At 40.0% G+C, this 23,541-nt stretch overlaps 1 protein-coding gene across 2 annotated transcripts in view; it reads left to right on the top strand.

The window, feature by feature from the left end:
• Positions 1-23,541, top strand: part of UPF2 (UPF2 regulator of nonsense mediated mRNA decay) — a 484,524-nt gene that overhangs the window by 373,591 nt on the left and 87,392 nt on the right. For both annotated transcript variants that reach the window (XM_015146458.3, XM_015146457.3), the window contains 2 exons: positions 11,427-11,587; positions 21,169-21,366. In XM_015146458.3, coding sequence (XP_015001944.1) covers positions 11,427-11,587; positions 21,169-21,366 — 359 coding nt within the window. The remainder of the gene's footprint in view (positions 1-11,426; positions 11,588-21,168; positions 21,367-23,541) is intronic.

The following is a 23,541-nucleotide window of genomic DNA, read 5'->3' as shown; positions in this document are numbered from 1 at the left end:
AATAATTGGCATATGGCTTAATAAATCACTCATGACTTAGGATCGCTTCAACTTGAGCAGCCATTATAGTGAAGATGCAGAGACGTGACTAAGCGAAGAAAACATGAGGAAAGGATTAATGCACAATCCCTACTTGGCCTAATGATAGTTTCCTACCTTCTACGAGGCTACATTATGGTGTTCTGCTAAAATGATTATTTTTTCCTTCCCAGTCATTATCCAGTAGCTGTGTGTTTTTTTGTTTTGTTTTGTTTTGTGGCAGGGTCTCACTCTGTTACCTGGGCTAGAGTGCAGTCGTGTGATCATGGCTCAGCGTAGCCTTCCTTGACCTCCTGGGTTTTAAGGGATCTTCCTACCTCACGCTCTCAAGTAGCTGAGACTACAGGCCCGTGCCACCATGCCTGGTTAATTTTTTAATTTTTTTATAGAGAGAGAGCTCCCTGTGTTGCTCAGGCTGATCTCAAACTTCTGGGGTCAAGTGATCCTCCCGCCTTGGCCTTCCAAAGTGTCGGGATTATAAGTGTGAGCCACTGTGCTCAGTGCTACCCCACCTTTAATTAACAAATAAATTAATTTTTTGAGACGGGGTTTCACTGTATTGCCCAGGCTGGAGTACAGTGGTGTGATCTCAGCTCGCTGCAACCGCCGCCTCCTGGGTTCAAGCAATTCTCCCACCTCAGCCTCCCGAGTAGCTGGGACTATAGGCACATGCCACCACGCCCAGCTAATTTTTGTATTTTTAGTAGAGACGGGGTTTTGCCATGTTGCCCAGGCTGGTCTCGAACTCCTGACCTCAGATGATCCACCTGCCTTGGCCTCCCAAAGTGTTAGGATTATAGGCGTAAGCCACCGTGCCTGCCCCCTACCCCAACCTTTAAAATAATTTTTGTAAACATAGAGATATGGTCTCACACTGTTGTCCAGGCTGGCCTTGAACTCCTGGGTTCAAGCAGTTCTCCTGCCATGGCCTCCCAAACTTGTGGGTTTACAAGTGTGAGCCACTGCACCTCTCACCCAGTAGGTATTTTGAGGTTTTTCTTTATCATAGGACTAAATAATGGGCAATCGTTCTTCCAGTAAGGTTTCCCTGAAGTGTGGTAAAGCAAGAAAACTAAGCTAGCTGATATTTAAGATTCCTATGTAGTTAAATTTCTTTAAATCTTTTATTCAATATCTTTTATTATTATATTTTGTTTTTCTTTGAGACAAGGTCTCACTCTGTCACCCAGGCTGGAGTGCAGTGGCAGGCTGAAGTGCTCACTGCAGCCTCCACCTCACGGCTCAAGCAGTCCTCCTCCTGAGTAGCTGGACCATAGGCACGCGCCACCACACTTGGCTAATTTTTTGTATTTTTGGTGGAGACGAGATTTCTCCATGTTGCCCAGGATGGTCCCAAACTCCTGAGCTCAAGCCACCCGCCTGCCTGGGCCTCCCACAGTGCTGGGATTACAGGCATGAGCCTCTGCCTGGCCAATATCTTTTTTTTTTTTTTTTTTTTTTTTGAGATAGAGTGTCACTCTGTTGCCCAGGCTGGAGTGCAATGGTGTGGTGTCAGCTCACCACAGCCTCCACCTCCCGGGTTCAACTGATTCTCTTGCCTCAGCCTCCCGAGTAACTGGGATTACAGGCATGCGCCACCACGCCCAGCTAATTTTAATTTTGTATTTTTTGTTTGTTTGTTTTTAGTAGAGACGGGTTTTCACCATGTTGGCCAGGATGGTCTCGATCTCTTGACCTCGTGATCTGCCCGCCTCGGCCTCCCAAAGTGCTGGGATTACACGCGTGATCCAGCACACCCAGTTGAATATTATTTTTTATTATACATTTTGGTTAAGTGATTGACCTGGTGAGTTACAATTATTAGAAATTTAAAAATATCATTCAGTAGTAGTTGCCTATTTGGAGTTAATAGCTTTACTTTCTTGGTGACTTTTGCCTGTTAAAATGTTAAGTGCTCTTTATATGCTTTGAAATGCTTTGTACTTTGAAATATTGTAGAGGTCCTGTTAGTATATTTTGGACATTTAATTGGATGAAGAAGTGATTTAATTTTTATTGGCTATAACTCAGTTATGTTACAGAATTTGTTTCTTTTTTTTTTTTTTGAGACGGAGTCTCGCTGTGTTCCCCAGGCTGGAGTGCAGTGGTGCAATCTTGGCTCACTGCAAGCTCCGCCTCCCGGGATCATGCCATTCTCCTGCCTCAGCCTCCTGAGTAGCTGGGACTACAGGCGTCCGCCACCGCGCCCAGCTAATTTTTTTTGTTTGTTTGTTTCTTTCAGTATAGTGAAATCATGAATTCAGGTAGTAGGCCAGAATTCTTGTTTGAGTAATCTTGATGTATCTTTATTCCTTTTTTTCTCTCTAATTGATGGAAGTGGTTACAAGTTTCTCTTCAGCACCCATGACTTAGTACCTTCATGATTGCAGGCTTAGTCTGACAGCAGTGAGTTGACAAAGTTCAGGAAAAAGCATTTAAGTAGAATGCAGACTTTTTCCTCTGCCCATTGTTAAAAAAAAAAGTCAGAAGTTTCTTTTATGAATGATAATTCTCGAGGCATTATTGACTGATAATGAAACTTAAAAAGACATCAGCAAATAATGAAATGGGACTGCTTTTACTTTCTCTTTCCTTCCAGGTGAGTTGTACCTTGCTTCACAGGTAGGTTGTTTAATTAATTGGTAGTATTTAAGCACAATTAAGATGTTACTTCTCTGTACTTTAGACTTAATGTTATAGCTGTAATGTTCTAAGAGCTCTAAAATTGTCTCCTAGATATTCTAATTGTGTTTAAATGACTGTGCTGTAGTAGTAGTACCCATTTTAATGGGTACAGTTTTGCTTTGCTATGTTCTAGAGTCTTTTTACAAGATTATGAGACATCCATAAATAAATTAATTCTAAAATGAAACCAAAAGAAAATCTAAGATAATTTTTTTTTTGAGACGGAGTCTCCCTCTGTCTGCAGGGTGGAGTGCAATGGCACGATCTCAGCTCACTGCAACCTCTGCCTCACAGGTTGAAGCAATTCTCCTGCCTCAGCCTCCCAAGTAGCTGGGACTACAGGCATATGCTGCCACGCCTGGCTAATTTTTTGTGTTTTAGTAGAAACAGGGTTTCACCATGTTGCCCAGGCTGGTCTCGAAGTCCCGAGCTCACGCAGTCTGCCCGCCTCGGCCTCCCAAAGTGGTAGGATTACAGGCGTGAGCCTCTGTGCCGGAGTCTCACTCTGTCACCTAGGCTGGAGTGCAGTGGCACGATCCTGGCTCACTGCAACCTGCACCTCCTGGGTTTCAAGCGATTCTCCTGCTTCAGCCTCCTGAGTAGCTGGGATTACATGCAGCTGCCACCACACTCGACTAATTTTTATATTTTTAGCAGAGACAGAGTTTCACCATGTTGGCCAGCCTGGTCTCCTCACCTCAAGTGATCTACCCGCCTTGGCCTCCCAAAGTGCTGGGATTACAGACGTGAGCCACCGCGTCCAGCCAAGAAAATCTAAGATAATTCTAAGCCAATTTTTATTAAAATTTGACAGAATGCTGGAGGAGATATAAAACCCAGAAGTTTTTCTGGGGTCTTCTTCATGATCATTCTTTTAGAGATTTTGTCCATGTGTTATGTTTAATTTTGTATGATTGCACAAGGTCAAAGTTAAAATGAATGTTCTGTATTCTTGTCAAGACTATTTTCCTTTTTAATTTGGCTAATGATTAATAGAATTTGGCATTGAAGTTCTTGCCTTTCCTTTATTAGGCTTTGGCACTTTTTTTCTCATGAAAATACCATTTTACATTAACATAATGAATCACATATATGATCCTTTTTTTTTTGAGACAGGGTCTTGCTTTGTCATCCAGGCTGGAGCATCATGGCGCAGTCATCGCTCACTGCAGCCTTGATATCTCCCACCTCAGTCTCCCAAGTAGCTGAGACCACAGGTATGCACCACCACCCCTGGCTAATTAAAAAACATTTTTTTTGTAGAGACTTGGTCTCATTATGTTGGCCAGGCTGGTCTTGATATCTTGGGCTCAAGTGATCCTCCTGCCTTGGCCTCCCAAAGTGCTGAGATTACAGGCGTGAGCCACCACACCTGGCCTATATGATCTTAATTGATCCTAACAGTACCTATATTGTATAAATGCCTATATTTTGAAGATGGTAAAACAAAGGAATTAAAGGGCTTGCCCAATATAACATGGAAAGTGAGTGACAGAGTCAGGTTATTTTCTTCCTCTTTGTACTGTACTTTTCACAATTACATATTATCCATCCATATTTACATTTAGCACTTGTTTTTGAAGTGTATAGTATACATGTTAGCCACTCAATATTTACCAAGTCAAATCCAAAGGAGAGAGGGACCCAGAAAAGGAAATAGAATAAGCTGTTCTGTGGTGAGGGCTTGTCTTCATGAATGTGTTTGAGAAACATTTGAACTTCGCTAGAATGTACAAAGTGGATAATTATAATTTGAAAGGCAACATAGTCCAGTATTTCAGAGCGTGGACTCGAGCTAGAGCACTGTCATTTGCACATTCTGCAATCTTGGGCAAGTTACCTAGCATCTCTGCTTCAGTTTTCCCATCTGTAAAATGGGCATAACAATAGTTCTGTAACTCTGAGGTAAATGTGAATCATGTAGTGAATTCATATGTGTAAAAGCACTTAATAACAGTGTCTGGCACATTGTAAGTGTTTAGTAAATGTTAGCTAGCTTTTATTAATAGATTGCCTGCCTGACCTTTCTGGAAGACATTTGAATGAGAATTTCTCTTTCTGTCTTTTTATGATTTTATAAATTTTGATGTTAAACTTCTTAAACTTTAGTAGCTCACCTGAGGTCGGGAGTTCGAGACCAGCCTGACCAACATGGAGAAACCCCGTCTCTACTAAAAATACAAAATTAGCCGGCGTAGTGGCGCATGCCTGTAATCCCAGCTACTCAGGAGGCTGAGGCAGGAGAATGGCTTGAACCCGGGAGGCGGAGGTTGCAGTGAGCCGAGATTGTGCCATTGCACTGTAGCCTGGGTGACAGAGCGAAACTCTGTCTCAAAAAAATAAAAATAAGTAAAAATAAAATTTATTTTTTAGGATAATACAAAACAAAAATTAAGTAATAAAATGAAGGAAATATTTAAAAAGTCAAAAAAATGGAAAAGAAAAAAGTTCTCTTAATATTATAATTTTTTAGGCATTAATGAATTTTCTCATTTATGATGTATAATGCTTGACTCAAAAATTGACTGGTTTTTTTGGTTGGTTTTATAATATTAAATTAGTAATACAAAAAACATTAAACTGGGTGCGGTGGCTCATGCCTGTAATCCCAGCACTTTGGGAGGCTGAGGTGGGCAGATCACCTGAGGTCGGGAGTTTGAGGCCAGCCTGGCCAGCATGGCAAAACCCCGACTCTACTGAAAATTTAGAAATTAGCTGGATGTGGTGGTAGGCTCCTGTAATTCCAGCTATGTGAGAGGCTGAGGCAGGGAGAATTGCTTGAACCTAGGAGGTGGAGGTTGCAGTGAGCCGAGATTGCGCCACTGCACTTCAGCCTGAGCAACAGAGCAAGAATCCCTCTCAAAACCAAAACAAAATGAAATAAACAAAAAAAAATACTCCGTAAAATCAAGGACTGATGTACCTTAGAGATTCTTCTGGACAGTGATGTCTCATGTATGTTGCAGAAAGGAGGGCAATTTTTTTTTGTATTTTTATAACAAAGCGTAAGAGTTGGCATTGATTTTGTTCTCATTACTTACTGTTTACATCTGTAAAAGGGGACAAGTACCTCTCTAGTGTGCAATGATATTGCAGGAGGGAATGCACTAATTTATAAGACATGTAGTAGTGTGACAGGGATGGCAAACTATGGCTTGTGGGCCAGATTAAGCCTATGACTAGTTTTTCTACAGCCTGTCACCTAAGAATGGTTTTTACTTTTTTAAATGGTTGAAAAATAGTCAAAAGTAGAATGTCTTGGGAAGCATGAAAATGATTTCAAGTTCAAATTTCAGTGTTCATAAATAAAATTTTATTATAGTCACCCTCATTTGTTTACATATTATCTGTGGCTGCTTTTGTGTTACGTTAGCAGAATTGAGTAGTTTCAGCAAAGACCAAATGGTCTGCAGACTGAAATACACATTGTTTGCCCCTTTACAGAAAAAGTTTGCTAACCTCTACTTTATGACATTCTCAAAAGAATGGCTTAAATTCAGCTTTATGTAATTGATGTATTTCTAAAAAGGCAGTAATTAAAATATATGATGAAATCATGTTTTCAGCTTGATTTTGGTTATATTTTCTGTGATACATTCTCATGGAATTCACATGAGAAATTTTGGTCATATTTTTTGATAACTGATAGAAAGCAGAGATACTTGTTGGTCAGATGTGTTGTGTAATATTTAGTTCCCTCACATGGGTTTTCAAAAACAAACTGAAAACCTTTTCCTATGAGTTTCATAAAGTTACAAAAAATACCCTGACATTTTTAGCTTACATTTAAACATGTTTAATTTCTTTTTTTTTTTTTTTTTTTTTTTAAGACGGAGTCTCGCTCTGTCGCCCAGGCTGGAGTGCAGTGGCGCGATCTCGGCTCACTGCAAGCTCCGCCTCCCGGGTTCACGCCATTCTCCTGCCTCAGCCTCCCGAGTAGCTGGGACTACAGGCGCCCACAACCGCGCCCGGCTAATTTTTTGTATTTTTAGTAGAGACGGGGTTTCACCGTGGTCTCGATCTCCTGACCTTGTGATCCGCCCGCCTCGGCCTCCCAAAGTGCTGGGATTACAGGCGTGAGCCACCGCGCCCGGCCAACATGTTTAATTTCATTAGAATTTCTAAATGATCCTTGGGTTTATTTATTTATTTTTTGAGGCAGGGTCTCACTCTGTCACCCAGGCTGCAGCGCAGGCATAGTTGCAGCTTACTGCAGCCTCGACCTCCTGGGTTCGGGTGATCCTCCCACCTCAGCCTCCTGAGTAGCTAGGACTATAGGTGCCTACCACCGCATCCAACTGATTTTGGTTTTTTTTGTTTTTGAGATGGAGTCTTGCTCTGTCTCCTAGGCTAGAGTGCAGTGGTGTGATCTTGGCTCACTGCAACCTTCGCCTCCCTGGTTCAAGTGATTCTCCTGCCTCAGCCTCCTGAGTAGCCAGGATTACAGGTGCATGCCACCATGCCTGGCTAATTTTTGTATTTTTAGCAGAGATGGAGTTTCACCATGTTGGTCAGGCTGATCTTGAACTCCCGACCTTGTGGTCCACCCGCCTCAGCCTCCCAAAGTGCTGGGATTACAGGTGTGAGCCACAGTGCCTGGCCAATTTTTGTGTTTTTTGTAGAGATGGAGTTTCACCGTGCTGCCCAGGTTGGTCTCGGACTTGTGGACTTAAGCAATCCGCCCTCCTTGGCCTCCCAAAGTGCTAGGATTACAGGCGTTAACCACTGTGCCTGGCCAATCCTTGGGGCTTTATATGTTCAGGCACTATAATGAGTTATTTCTCTGCTTCATCTGTGTATCATCTGACTGCATGCTGTAGATTTAGTCAGTTCAGTAAATGTGTATTACTTAGATGTCAAGGAAAGGATATATGGCTACATCTGTCAGTTTTATATATAACAGAAGTCATAACTGTATTAATTGGTATTCTGTCCTGGTAACCAAGTGCTCGGTGTAAGATATTAAAAACAAAACAAAACAAAAGAAAAAAAACTGGGGGCTGGGGGGATAGGGGAGGGATAACATTAGGAGAAATACCTAATGTAGATGACAGGTTGATGGGTGCAGCAAACCACCATGGCACGTGTATACCTATGTAACAAACCTGCACGTTTGGCACATGTATCCCAGAACTTAAAGTATAATAATAAAAAAAAAAAATGGGAGTAAAAGGCTTATGGAGCTATAAAACAGACAAACAAAACCCCAAATCTAAACTTTCCTTGAGGATGATTTTCACTGAATAGTAACTTAAGTACCTACTCATTAGTTAGGTAAGTTAGTGCTATTAATGCATTTGATCATGGAATTAAGGGGAGGGTAAGGAGTATCAGTGAAGCTTTATAGTTTTAGTTTGCTTCCAGCAGGACTGGAGAGGAACTGGAATGCAGACTCAGGGAACCATCATAGAATGAAATCACTTTTAATGGAGCCAGCGCACAGTCACAGGCAAATCCCCACGTGAAAGTGAGGAAAAGTACTGTTCATTTTTGTTTTCCTAAGGTAGTCATCACCTTGCTACTGCTTATGTATTAGAAATCCTTAGTGTAATTATGTATCTCAGTGGACTGGATGTTTGTTCCTTGGATGACCAGAATGTCAGAACTTGTTAAGAGAAATAAAGTTTTGGGTTATGTTATTCTGAGATATATTTTCCAATTTCAAGTATGAAATAATGTTACATAGTAATTGTCATTAGGGGTTTTGAAATCTGTTAAAACCATTATTATCCCTTTAATATAATTTGCTTCAGAATAAACTCTTCAGTTTTTGTTTTTTAATTTTTTTTCCAACTAAAGTACCATGGAATAAACTCTTCAATTTTTACCTGTTAACATTTTTCTTAATAACATTGCAGATTTTTTTTTTTTTTTTGAGATGGAGTCTTGCTCTGTTGCCCAGGCTGGAGTGCAATGGTGCAATCTCAGCTCACTGCAACCTCTGCCTCCCGGGTTCGAATGATTCTCCTGCCTCAGCCTCCCAAGGAGCTAGGATTACAGGCACCCACTGTCGTGCCCGGCTAATTTTTATGTTTTTGTAGAGACGAGATTTCACCGTGTTGACCAGGCTGATCTTGAACTCCTCACCTCAGGTGATCCACCTGCCTCAGCCTCCCAAAGTGCTGGGATTATAGGCATGAGCCACCATGCCCAGTCCTACATTGCAGATATTTTTAAGTAACTTGCTTCTTTTCTTTTTTCTTTTTTTTTTTTTAAAGACAGAGTCTCGCTCTGTTGCCCAGGCTGGAGTGCAATGGTGCAATCTTGGCTCACTGCAACCTCTGCCTCCCGGGTTGAAGTGATTCTTCTGCCTCAGTCTCCCAAGTAGCTGGGATTACAGGCGCCTGCCACCGCGCCCGGCTAATTTTTTAATTTTTAGTAGAGACAGTGTTTCACCATATTGGCCAGGATGGTCTCAAACTGCTGACCCTGTGATCCCACCCACCTTGGCCTTCCAAAGTTCTGGGATTACAAGCGTGAGCCACCGTGCCCAGCTTAAGTAACCTACTTCTGAGCATTACTTATTTGACTAACTTACTTAATTTTGGCCGAGTGTGGTGGCTCACACCTGTAATCCCAACATTTTGGGAGTTTGAGGTGGGAGGATTGCTAGAGGCCAGGTGTTCCAGACCAGCTTGGCCAACATAGTCAGATTCCTATCTCTACAAAAAATAAAAGTAAATGGAAAAAAAAATTTTTTTTTAATGACTTTTAACTTCCATAATGAGTTCTATTAGAACTTCTGATTAAAAGTTTTAACAAGCTCATTCAGAGTGCTAATGCTGTCTTTCATAGGTATGAATATGTTAAAATGCTATGGGTTTTTGTTTTAATTTTTAAAATTCATTCACAAAATTACTGAAAAAGTTTTGTGTTTGTAACAGTAGTCTGAAACAAATGTTTGAAGAGGGAAAAATGCTCTCTAATGACAATATTTTTAGAGAAGCACTTTTTAGCCTGGATTATTATGGTTAAACTATTTTAACATTTTACTAATGTGTTGGTAGAATGATATCTAATGTATATTTAAATCATAAGAAAATGAAATTTCTCATTTTAGACCCCAATAGGCCAGATTTGAAAAGAGGAAATAACTGGATTTCATGAATCTATGCACTGATGCACTTGTAATGGGAACTAATATTTGGAAAATTGAAAATGTTGTTACTTGAATTGTTATAGTATTTATTTGTTTATGAGACAGGAGTCTTGCTCTGTCACCCAGGCTGGATTGCAATGGCACAATCTCGGCTCATTGCAACCTCCGCCTCCTGGGTTCAAGCGATTCTCCTGCCTCAGCCTCCTGAGTAACTGGGATTACAGGCGCACGTCACTGCACCTGGCTAATTTTTGTATTTTTAGTAGAGACGAGGTTTTACCACGTTGACCAGGCTGGTCTCAAACTCCTGACCTCAGGTGAGCCACCTGCCTCGTCCTCCCAGAGTACTGGGATTATAGGTGTGAGTCACCATGCCAGACTGAATTGTTATAGTATTTAAACAAAAGCTTATGTGAGTAGAAATAGGGCAAAATGGGGAAGTTTTGACATTATTTCAAATAATCTGGGAAGAATAAATATAGGCATAATTTTTCTGCCTTTTTCTCTGTAACTTTTAGAAGATGGAAGATGGCATTATAGAAAACCTTGTTTTCTTCACTGTTCAGAAGAAAACTCAAATAACAAGAAATAAAAAACTTCTAAGTATTACTTGTAAAAATAACTTTATAATTGACTTTTTGAAACATTGTATTTGCATTATGGTTTATAAATTTTGAATATTATAGTACTACATGGATATTTTGTATGTAAAAAATTGGATCCAGCTATATAAGTCTCAATGATTTACACGAATATAATAAGACTTTTACTCTATACATTTTGGTGTTTTCAGTAGTTTTGCATTTGTAGTTATGGGCTTATTGGTGTATTCTTGCAAAGTGGAAGAGTGGTTATGTCCTTAGTTCCTTGATACGGGCTGGCCTGAGTAAGTGGACTTCTCCGTTACCCAGATAAATAACCAGTACTTGCACAGTAGATTGAGAATTGGCTGTGGGGAAGATTGTGGGCTTTTTCAAAAGGTAACCTTGATTCAAATCATTATGGAAGTTTAAGGATAACTGATTCTGTTGTTTTTGAACCTGTTCAAAATCTGTTGGTTTTGAAAACTGAGTTGTGTAGTTGTGTTAAATATTTTTGGTTAGCTCTGTATGTCTGAGGGAAGTATGACAGTAATAAAAAGCCAAATAATTTTTTATTATTTTGTGATATGTTGTTAAATATGATATTTCTGATTCAAATCATGGAGGTTTAAGAATAATTGATTCTTTCTATAACCTGTTGCTTTTGAAAATTGGCTTGTGTAGTTGTGTTAGTTTTGGTTAACTTTATCTGAGAAGAGTGTGACTGTAATAAAATACTGAATAATTTAAAATTATTTAGATGTGTATTGTTAAATATTGTGGTATTTCAGCAAGCATGCTTCATATTCTTTGAGGAACTAGTGTTAAAATTTAAATGTTCAGGTAAATTTGATTATACATTTCAGATACATTTTGAAAATATTAGATTTAAATGTTAAATAAAAATGAAAATTATACTAAATTTGTATGAGAAAATCAAATTATGGCATGTTTCCCATATGTAATAATTTGTGATCACATCTGTTTTGATAAGACTGTCAGATGATTTCATTTGTTTATAGGCGCATTCTACATTCTAAAGGGGAGCTCAGTGAAGATAGACATAAACAGTATGAGGAATTTGCTATGTCTTACCAGAAGTTGCTGGCAAATTCTCAATCCTTAGCAGACCTTTTGGATGAAAATATGCCAGATCTTCCTCAAGACAAACCAACACCAGAAGGTAAGATATCCTTAAAAACAAACATTGTGTTTTCTATAAGCACTGTCACTTACCTTTAGGCTTGTCAGATGTGCAGTATTGCGAATTTAAATTTTTAAAATGGCTTCAACATTTTAAAAATGGGCCAGGCATGGTGGCTCATGCCTGTAACCTCAACACTGGGAATCCAAGGTAAGAGGATCGCTTGAGACCAGGAGTTTTGACAGCAGCCTGGGCAACATAGTGAGACCCTATCTCTGTTTTTTAAAGAAATTTTTAAATAAAGAAATGGTGTTAAAACCTATTGACAACCTTGAAAAGCTATTTGAAATGATCCCTGAATGGAAGAGTCTCTGGACATAGAAAATAATAATTAACTCATATGACAATATGATGAGTTCATTCAGATTCTTATGTAATAGATAGGTATCTTTGAATTTCCTGGCAATTCTGTTTACTTAGAAATCTTAAGGGTGGCCAGTCTCAGTGGCTCATTCCTATAATCCCAGCACTTTGGGAGGCCGAGGCAGGAGGATCACGAGGTCAGGAGTTCAAGACCAGCCTGACCAACACTGAAACTCCGTCTCTACTAAAAATACAAAAATTAGCTGGGTGTGGTGGCACATGCCTGTAGTCCCAGCTACTCAGGAAGCTAAGGCAGGAGAATCGCATGAACCTGGGGGGCAGAAGTTGCAGTGAGCTGAGATTGTGCCACTGCACTCCAGCCTGGATGACAAAGTGAGACCCTGTCTCAAAAAAAAAGAAATTTTAAGGGTGAAGTATTTGTAAAATATCCTTTTGTAATTAAAGAAAAATTTATATTTAATATTCTCAGTAAGAAATACCTGTTGTATACTGTGAATGCATTTATTATATTTATATATAATAATGTACATAATTCTTACACTTTTTTTTCTTTGAGACAGAGCCTTGCTCTGTTGCTCAGGCTGGAATGCAATGGCACAGTCTCAGCTCACTGCAGCCTCTGCCTCTTGGGCTCAAATGATTCTCCTGCCTCAGTCTCCCAAGTAGCTGAGACGACAGGTGTGCACCACCATGTCTGGCTAATTAGAGACAAGGTTTTACCATGTTTCTCAGGCTGGTCTCAAACTCCTTAGCTCAAGCAATCCTCCTGCCTTGGCCTCCCAAAGTGCTGAGATTATAGGTGTGAGCCACTGCACCCAGCCTCCTATTCAGTATCTCAAAAACTCAGTCTCAATCAAACTTTTTAAATTTTTTTCTCTTTTTTTTAGTTGGAGTCTCGCTCTGTTGCCCAGGCTGGAGTGCAGTGGTGCTGTCTCCGCTCACTGCAAACTCTGCCTCCTGGGTTCACACCATTCTTCTGCCTCAGCCTCCCGAATAGCTGGGACTACAGGTGCCCGCCACCATGCCTGCCTAATTTTTTGTGTTTTTAGTGGAAACGGGGTTTCACCGTGTTCGCCAGGATGATCTCCATCTCCTGACCTCGTGATCCGTCCGCCTCGGCCTCCCAAAGTGCTGGGATTACAGGCGTGAGCCACCGCACCCGGCCAAACTTTTTAAATGTTTTAAAAAAGTTTCATCATAGAATTTGTGTTTTGGTTGACCCTGGCTTGTTTCTCAGAACTTTCTCAGTATATTTGTTATGATATTTTAGAACCAAAATCTCTGTATAATATTTAGCATATGGCCGGGCACAGTGGCTCACGCCTCTAATCCCAGCACTTTGGGAGGCCAAGGCGGGCGGATCACAAGGTCAGGAGTTCGAGACTAGCCTGGCCAACGTGGTGAAACCCCCTCTCTACTAACGATACAAAAGTTAGCTGGGCATTGTGGTGTGTGCCTGTAATCCCAGCTACTCAGGAGGCTGAGGCAGGAGAATCGCTTGAACCCAGGAGGTGGAGGTTGCAGATTGCTGAGATCGCACCATTGCACTCCAGCCTGGGTGAGACTCTGTCTCAAAAAAAAAAATAATAATAATTAGCATACTTGGGGATTAATTTAGTTGGTTTCTTTACCATTTTCCTCTAATTGTCATACTGAAATTTAAGCTAATTTTTCTTTTCATTTTAAATGACTTTAAATGTATTATTATTATTATTATTTTTGAGACAGAGTTTCGCTCTTGTTGCCCAGACTGGAGTGCAATGGCGCGATCTCGGCTCACTGCAACCTCTGCCTGCCAGATTCAAGCAATTCTCCTGCCTCAGCCTCCTGAGTAGCTGGGATTACAGGCGTGTGCTACCACACCCAGCTAATTTTGTATTTTTAGTAGAGACAGGGTTTCTCCATGTTGATCAGGCTGGTTTCAAACTCCCAACCTCAGATGATCCAACCGTTTCGACCTCCCAAAGCGTTGGAATTACAGGCGTGAGCCATCGCCCTCTGTCATGACTTTAAATGTATTTTTAGACATCTTCCAGAATTAATAGACCTTGAGAAAATTCTGTCATTGTTTTTATTTTTATTTTTGGAGACAGCGTGTCACTCCATCACCCAGGCTGGAATGCGATGGTGCAGTCTTGGCTTACTGCAACCTCTGCGTCCCAGGTTCAAGCAATTCTTGTGCCTCAGCCTCCCAAGAAATAACTGGGACTACAGGTATGCGCCACCAAGCCCGGCTGATTTTTGCCTTTTTAGTAGAGATGGGGTTTCACCATGTTGGTCAGGCTGGTCTCGAACTTTTGAGCTCAAGCGATCTGCCTGCCTCAGCCTCCCAAAGTGCTGGGATTACAGGCTTGAGCCACTGTGCCCAGCCCTGTCATTGTTTTTAAAAGATCTTTTTGTCTAGGCATGGTGGCTTATGCCTGTAATACCAGGGCTTTGGGAGGCCAAGGCAGGAGGATTGTTTGAGGTGAGTTTGAGACCAGTCAGGGCAACATAGTGAGACCCTGTCTCTACAAAAAATTTTTAAAAAATAAAACAAATTTAGCTAGTCATGTGGCACAGCCTGTAGTCCTAGCTACTTGGGAGGCTGAGGTGGGAGGATTGCACGAGCCCAGATATTCAACCTGGGTGACAGAATGAGACTCTGTATCTTAAAAAAATTTTTTTTTTCAGACATAGAACTTAAGGGCAAGAGCTTTTTTTCTCTCAGTACTTTAAAGATGTTACTCCTCTGTCTTCTAGCTTGCATTGTTCCATCAAGAGTGCTCTTACCTTTCTTACCTTTGTTCTTATTTATGTAATTTATATATTTTTTCTCTCATTGCTTTAAAATTTTTTCATTATCGCTGATTTCAAGCAGCTTAGTTATGGTGTGGCTTGGTATGGTTTTCTTCATTTCTTGTACTTGGGGTTCCTCGAACTTCCTGGATCTGTGGGTGTATAGTTATCATCAAATTAGGAAAACCTTGACCTTTATTTTCAATTGTGTTTTCTCTTTCCTCCTTTGTCACCTCTTCTATAGGGACTCAATTACAGGTATTTTAGGTTGTTCAAAGTTGTCCCACAGCTCATTAATGTCCTGTCCTTTTTGTTCTTCATTATTTTTCCCTGCCTTTCCTTTTGGATAGTTTCTATTGTTATTGGATAGTTTCTATTCTATTGTTGTCTTCAAGTTCACTCATCTTTTCTTCTACGGTGTCCAATAATTTAATTCCATTTAGAGAAGTCGTTTGTTATCTCTATATCTTGTCATATTTTCTTTTTCTTCTATATCTTGTCATATTTTCTTTTTCTTGTATATCTTGTCATATTTTCTTTTTCTTCTATATCTTGTCATATTTTCTTCATGCCTGCTAATGTTTTATTGGATGTGTCCTGGATATTTTTGTGTTCTTATAAATATCATTAAGCTTCATCCTGGGGTGCAGTTAAGTTACTTGGAAATAGTTTCATCTTTGAAAGGATGCTTTGTTAGGAGGTGTCAGAGCAGCCTTTAATCTAGGGCTTATTTTTCCTAATACTGAGGCAGTACCTTTCTGGACTCTGTCTGATAAAGTAGAGTCTTAGAAGATTCTTCAGTCAGCCTGGTGGGTATACAGACTATTCCTGGTCCCATGAGCCTCTCTATGAGTCTTAATTCTTTTCAGTAGTTATTTTCCCAGTCTCACTTAGTTTCCTCACATATAGAGGCTGATCAGTACTCAGGTGAACACTTTGTTTCCTTATACATAGGAGCTGATCAGTACTCAGCTGAATGTTCAAGGAGACTGCAAATCTTTTGAAGTCTATCTTTGTGCTGGTTTCTCCTCTCTGGTACTGTGTCCTGGGAACTCGACCTGCCTTGGGTAGAGTATTACCAGACTCTCAGCTCTCATCCTCAACTGAGGGAGACTGCCTGGCTTCTCTCTTACTTGGCCATAGCCTGAACAAAATCTCTTTATGAAGTAAGCTGGGGCAGTTGTAGAGCTGAGTTTTTGTCTGCTCTTTATCAGGGATTATTTTCCTATACTGCCTGATGTCCAGTGTTTGAAAATCATTGTTTTAATATTGTTTGCTTGCATCTTTAGTTATTTTGGGTCACTGATACAGTACTTCATCTTGTCCGGAAGAGGCTTACATTGTCCAGTGATCAGAATATCCTTTATTCTACAGCCAGTTTTTCCAGTTAATCATATGTCTTAGATTTTTTTTCATTTTAATACATTAGTGCCATCTAATTCTTTTTAATTGCTACATAGTAGTATCCTGTTGTATGGTTGTGCTGTAGTTTACTTGTCCTCTGTTGATTAACACTTAGTATTTCTGGCTTTTAGCTATTATTGTCAGTGCTGTAACAAAATCTCTGAACCTGCTTCTTTCTGTATATATGCTAGTGTTTACAGGATACATTCCTAGAAGTAGAATTCTTGGGCTAAAAGGATATATGCATTTTAAGTTTCAATATATAATGCCATATTTGGCCGGGTGCGATGGCTCACACCTGTAATCCCAGCACTTTGGGAGGCCGAGGCGGGCGGATCACGAGGTCAGGAGATCGAGACCATCCTGGCTAACGTGGTGAAACCCCAAAAATACAAAAAAATTGGCCAGGCGTGGTGGCGGGCACCTGTAGTCCCAGCTTCTAGGGAGGCTGAGGCAGGAGAATGGCGTGAACCTGGGAGGCAGCGGAGCTTGCAGTGAGCGGAGATCGTGCCACTGCACTCCAGCCTGGGAGACAGAGTGAGACTCCGCCTCAAAAAAAAAAAAAATGTATGTGTATATATATATATATATGTATGTATGTATGTGTATAAAATGCCATATTTTCTATTACAGAAATTTACAGCAACCCAAATGCCCATCAATAATAGACTAGGTAGAGAAAATGCGGTACATATACACCATGGAATACTATGCAGCCATAAAAAAGAGTGAGTTCATGTCCTTTGCAGGGACATGGATGAAGCTGGAAGCCCTCGTTCTCAGCAGACTAACATAGGAAAAAGACCAAATACCACATGTTCTCACTCATAAGTGGGAGTTGAACAGTGAGAACATGTGGACACAGGAAGGGGAACAACACACACTGGGGCCTGTTGGGAGGTGGGGGATAAGGGGAGGGAGAGCATTAGGACAAATACCTAATGCATGCGGAGCTTAAAACCTAGATGATGGATTGATAAGTACAGCAAACCACCATGGAATATGTATACCTATGTAACAAACCTGCACATTCTGCACATGTATCCTGGAACTTAAAATTAAAAAAAAAAAAAAAATTACATGCCACTAAGTATATGAGAATGACTGTTTCTTTCTTTCTTTTTTTTTTTCTTGAGACAGAGTCTTGCTCTGTCACCCAGGCTGGAGTACAGTGGTGCGATCTCAGCCAACTGCAAGCTCCGCCTCCCGGCTTCAAGTGATTCTCCTGCCTCAGCCTCCTGGGCAGCTGGGACTACGGGCGTGTGTTACCATGCCCGGCTAATTTTTTGTATTTTTAGTAGAGACAGGGTTTCACTGTGTTAGCCAGGATGGTCTTAATCTCCTGACCTCATGATCCATCCACCTCAGGCTCCCAAAGTGCTGGGATTACAGGCATGAGCCACTGTGCCTGGCCCGAGAATGACTGTTTCTTTACACTCTTACCACATTGCAGTTCTTAATTTTTAAATTTGAAGTCAAGTTTTAGCATCTTTAAGTTTATTGATTGTTTTATAAATGTATTATTTTTCCTGTGAAATTCCTATTTGAATCTTTGATACCTCCACCCCCTGCCCTTTTTCCCCTTGTATCTTTTTAAAAAATTGATTTATAAAAGCGCTTTGGGAGGCCGAGGTGGGTGGATCACTGGAGGTCAGGAGTTCTAGACCAGCCTGGCCAACATGGTGAAACCCATCTTTACTAAAAATACAAAAATTAGCCAGGTGTTGTGGAGCGCGCATATAATCTCAGCTACTCGGGAGGCTGAAGTGAGAGAATTGCTTGAACCCAGGAGGCGGAGGTTGCAGTGAGCTGAGATTGCACTCCAGCTTGGGTGACAGAGTGACACTCCATCTCAGGGGGAAAAAAAAAAGGCACTTTGTATATTAAGGAAATTATTATTATTATTATTATTATTATTATTTTGAGACTGAGTCTTGCTCTGTCGCCCAGGCTGGAGTACAGTGGCGCATTCACAGCTCACTGCAAGCTCCGCCCCCCGGGTTCATGCCATTCTCCTGCCTCAGCCTCCCGAGTAACTGGGACTACAGGTGCCTGCCACCATGCCCGGCTAATTTTTTGTATTTTTAGTAGAGATAGGGTTTCACCGTGGTAGCCAGGATGGTCTCGATCTCCTGACCTTGTGATCTGCCCGTCTCGGCCTCCCAAAATGCTGAGATTACAGGCCTGAGCCACCATGCCCGGCCGACAGAAATTATATTTTTTATATGCATTGCAACTATCCCTCCTCTCTTTTCTCTTTTTTATATGCATTGCAACTATCCCTCCTCTCTTTTTCTCTTGTCCTGTGCCTGTGATTTTTCTATTTTTTTATTGCTTTTGTTTGGTAGTATTTTTACCTCTCAGAAGCTGAATTTATTTTTTTGATTTACATTATTTTTTAGATACACAAAATATTTATGCATATTGTAGATTAAAAAGTGAAAATTTACTGTCAGATGCATTACATTCTCCAAGGTAACCACCCTTAACAGCTTGATAGTAATGTGTCCAGACTTTACTTTTTTCCACAAAATATGTATAATCAGATATCTCTAGCTTCAGTAACTTAGGTAAGATGTTTTGCATGATTTCCTTTATTGTTTCAATAATTATGTTTGAGAGCTTTCTGAGTCAGTTCTTGTAGATACATCTCATTCCTTTTAACACCTGATTAATATTACATAGTTGTCTTAGTCTTTTCAGGCTGTTGTAACAAAATATCCTAGACCGGGCAACTTACGAGCAACAGAAACTTACTCCTCCTCTCTGGAGTCTGGGAAGTCTGAGATCAAGGTGCCAGCCAAGTTGGTGTCTGGCGAGGACTCTCGGCTTCCTAGATGGGTGGGAGAGTGGGGCTGAAAGTTCTAATCCTGTAGTCACTTGGTCTTTCTGGTGACTGGCTCCATCCTGAGACTATCCAGAGGCTCCACCCTAAGTCACCTCATTAGCATCAGCTGAGGTAGGGTCAATAAGCTAGTTATGAATAACAAAATACATTACTTTTACTCAGGAAATTCCATTTTTAGGAGGTCTGCCAGGAACCAGTGACAAACACCAAATATATTTATTATACCATGCGCTATATATTACGGATGTATTCTTTAAATATTGTCAATATTGTCTTCTAGTTTGTTTTTTACTTTTGTTTATACTTTTCATTAAACAGAAGTTGTAAATATGTCAGTGTTTTTCTTTTTGGTGTATTGGTTTAGTGTCCTAATAAGTCTGTGTTTAAATATATGTTCTGTAAGGAAAGTGAGGAGTTTCAAGCAGCCAGTGTTTTTTTGTTTTTGGTGTTCTTATTTTCATAAGTCACATTTAATGGATAATCTAACTTAGGGTTAATTTTAATTTACATAGTCACTCTATAATTCTCATTTGGAGAGAAGTATGTGAGAATAGATACGTTCATGAATGAGTTCATAATCATAAAGTAGGAAGTTACTTTCAGTGTTCTGAGTTTATAATCTGTAGTTGTATGTACTGCATGTGTGTGAATATGTACATACTTTCCATTCTCTAATAAGAGATCTGTACACTTCATCTTTCTTCCCTTCTTTTCTAGCTATCAATTGACTGACATTTATGGCATAAAAGAAAATAAAGGCTGAGCGTGGTCACGCATGCCTGTAATCCCAGCACTTTGAGAGGCTGAGGCGGGTGGATCCCTTGAACTTAGGAGTTTGAGACCAGCCTGGGCAACATAATGAAACCCCATCTCTACTGAAAATAGAAAAATTAGCTGGGCTTGATGACGCATGCCTGTAGTCCCAGCTACTCAGGAGGGTGAGGCAGGAGGATTGTGCGAGCCCAGGATTTTGAGGCTACAGTAAGCTATGATTGTGTTACCGCACTCCAGCCTGGGCAACAGAGTGAGACCCTGTCTCAATTCAAAATAAATAAATAAATACAGTCTGGGTGTGGTGGCTCATGCGTGTAATCCCAGCACTTTGGGAGGCCGAGGCGGGTGGATCAGCCGAGATCAGGAGTTTGACACCAGCCTGGCCAACATGGCGAAACCCCATCTCTACTAAAAATACGAAAAATTAGCCAAGTGTGGTGGTGGACACTTGTAATCCCAGCTACTTGGGAGGCTGAGGCAGGAGAATTACTTGAACCCGGGAGGTGGAGGTTGTGGTGAGCCAATATCAGACCATTGCACTTCAGCCTGGGCGACAGAGTAAGACTCTGTTTAAAAAAAAAAAAAAATTCAGGACCCTCTAAATTTATTATAGCAAGGGGAAAGTTAAGCCTTGGAGACTGAATTACATAACCTGTGTATATCTTTCCTAAAAAAGACGACTTCTACTAATCAGATAGTTGTAACTGTGCATTAAGCCTTATGTGGAAAGATGTTGAAATTACCTAAACTTTCTCTATATAAACAATCTCAAACTTCTACACTTTGGAACGCTGACTTCTGTTCTTTGGAATCTCTGCTTCCTGGGAGGCTGTCCTCAAACTTTGCAATTGAATAAACTCTCTTTAAAACTAGATTCTGACCTTTTTGATTATTTTAGGTTGACAGTGGCAATCTACCATGTGCTAAGGATTATGCCAAAAGGAGGAATGCTTCTTAATTAAAGGTTTATGGTCTGTCTTTGGAGATATAAATGGTATATAAGTATGATGTAAATAGTATAGAGGATTATGAGTTGCCAAAAAAAAAAAAATACTCATGGGGGAGGTGAGACTTTAAACGAATGTTGTAGGAGTGGCCAGACTTACATATTTTATTTTTTGACTTTAAGTTTCATGAAAGTAGACCTAATTTATCAAATGGCTATTTAATCTCATATTAATTGCTTAAAACAAGTGTAAGAGCAAAAAGTATTTATGCTGTTCTCTAGTCTGTTTTATTAAAGGGCTTTATTTAAAACACAGTTTTTGATTTGGTGTTGAAAATGGTCACATGTGCTTGTTGATTGAAGAAGTTCCTGTCAGTTGAAACACTCAAGATTCAATAGCTATAAAACTGAAAAAATAACGAATGTCCTGTTTATCATGCTATAACCTCAAGTTATGTTAATTACTTGTGATTTATTTTATGGTAGAACATGGGCCTGGAATTGATATATTCACTCCTGGTAAACCTGGAGAATATGACTTGGAAGGTGGTATATGGGAAGATGAAGATGCTCGGAATTTTTATGAGAACCTCATTGATTTGAAGGCTTTTGTCCCAGCCATCTTGTTTAAAGACAATGAAAAAAGTTGTCAGAATAAAGAGTCCAACAAAGATGATACCAAAGGTAAATTCTAGAGAAAAAATATTTACATTAAGTGCTACAAGAATTAGCTTCAAAATAGTATTTGTAAAAAAAAAAAAAAAAAAGCTACTAGTTTTGTAATATGAACATTGAGTCATTAGAGTAAATGAGTGACAGAATTGTATGGAATGATGGAGCATTAAAGGATGATAATTGACATACTTTTAACAATGCTGATACATTTAAGTTAATGTTAATTTGAAAGTGTTTGTTTATAATGTCTTGTAGTGAATTCATGTGAGGTCTTGGTCCTAAGACACGCATTTCCCCCAGGTAGATTGTTAGGGCAGGTGTTAGCTCTAGACGCTTGTTACCTGTACTGCCTTTTCTAGGCTAGATAGAACCAACTCTTTGTGAAGAAGAGTGACTTTAGAGAAGTCAGAGCTTTTAGGTCATTAATAGAGTGGGAGTTTCTGAATGCCAGTTACGTTGTGTTTCTCAGGTTTGTCTTATATTTGCTGCTGCTATTCTAATCTAACTCCCATCCTCTCTCACTTGGGTTACTGTAACACCTCCTACCTGGTTGCCCTGTATTTGCTTTGTTTCCTTCTGTGCATTCTTTTTTTTTTTTGAGGCAGAGTTTTTGCTCTTGTTGCCCAGGCTGGAGTGCAGTCGTATGATCTCGGCTCACTGCAGCCTACACCTCCCAGGTTCAAGTGATTCTCCTGCTTTAGCCTCCCAAGTAACTGGGATTACAGAAGTGTGCTACCACGCCTGGCTAATTTTGTATTTTTAGTAGAGACGGGATTTCACCATGTTGGTCAGGCTGGTCTTGAACGCCTGACTTCAAGTGATCCACCTGCCTCGGCTTCCCAAAGTGCTAAGATTACGGGCGTGAGCCACCACACTCAGCCTGTGCATTCCTAAACATTAATTTTACTCTCCTGCCTACCTGATGTCCTTGAATAACTTTACATGTACTTGGAATATAATTTAAAATTGTTAACATTGTCTCTTTACGACCCGCATAGTTTCAGGTTTGCCATTACAACTCTATTATCCTTAATTTGCCATCCTTCTCAGTCTCTGAAATGGGCCCATCTTCTTGCCTTCTTGCCTTCCTGCATTGTTCTGTTTTCTGCTTGGAACCCTCTCCCACCATACCCTATTTGACTACCTTATGCATATTAGTTTAATTTCCTCAGATAAATTGTATGTTTTTTGAGAGCAAGGGTCACATTTTAAACTTTTTTCAGAATGTCTGACAGCTTAGCGTCATTTTGAACATGTAGCTGATTAGTAGATGTTTTAGTAGCCAGACATCGGGACATTGGGGAGTGAATGCATGCTGCATGTGGGCAGGAGTTTTTCTCTGCTGTACTCACAGGTATATTCCTGGTGCGTAGAACAATACCTAGCACATAGTAGATATTCAGTAAAAGTAGAATGAAAAGATGAATGAATGAGAAAGTAGTAGTCTGTTTTCATCTAGAGGTAGCAAAACTGATTCATACTAGAGTTTTCATCCTCCCAAATAAGATATGACATCAAGTATCAGTAAGACATTTCTGTGTTCAATGCAGAAATTAGGAGATTAGAGGCTTTTAAGAGATGAAGCTGAGAAATACCATACTTTCAGTTTAGGTATATATTCTTGAACTCAGGTTTTATTGGCTTTTGTTTCTTATTTACGAAAATTTTCAAACACAAAAGAAGGCTGTTATAGTGAACTTGCATTTACCTATCACTCAACTTCAGTTATTAACATTTTGTCCCTCTTATTCAACTAAGGTTTGGTTTCTCTTTCTTTTTTATTCTTCCTGTTTTGCCTTTTACCAATTACTGGTCATTTTCTTTTGTTGTGTTTCATTTTTTGGTTTTCTCTAACCCTTCACATTGAAATGATAAGGATATTTTCCTAATTGGTCTTTCTATATCTACCCTTTCCTGACTTCCTAATTGATTTTATATATTGCTGCTAAGTTAATTTTCACATCAGTTCCCTTTTAAATGTTATCCCTTGCATAAAGGAGAAACTCTCAACTCCTCATCTGGGAGTTTGAGACCCTTCTTAATGTGAGTCCACTTTAATCAGCCTTTCTCCCCCGCCACCTTTAGCATAGATAGATTTTCATGCCATGTAAGTCCTCATCCACACATATATCTTTCCATCCAGTCATCCGTCCATCTCTTCAGTTAACAAATGGTATACATAAT

Source organism: Macaca mulatta, chromosome 9 (assembly GCF_049350105.2).
Source record: "Macaca mulatta isolate MMU2019108-1 chromosome 9, T2T-MMU8v2.0, whole genome shotgun sequence".
Lineage (NCBI taxonomy): Eukaryota > Metazoa > Chordata > Mammalia > Primates > Cercopithecidae > Macaca > Macaca mulatta.
This window is presented reverse-complemented; position numbering and strand designations above follow the sequence as displayed.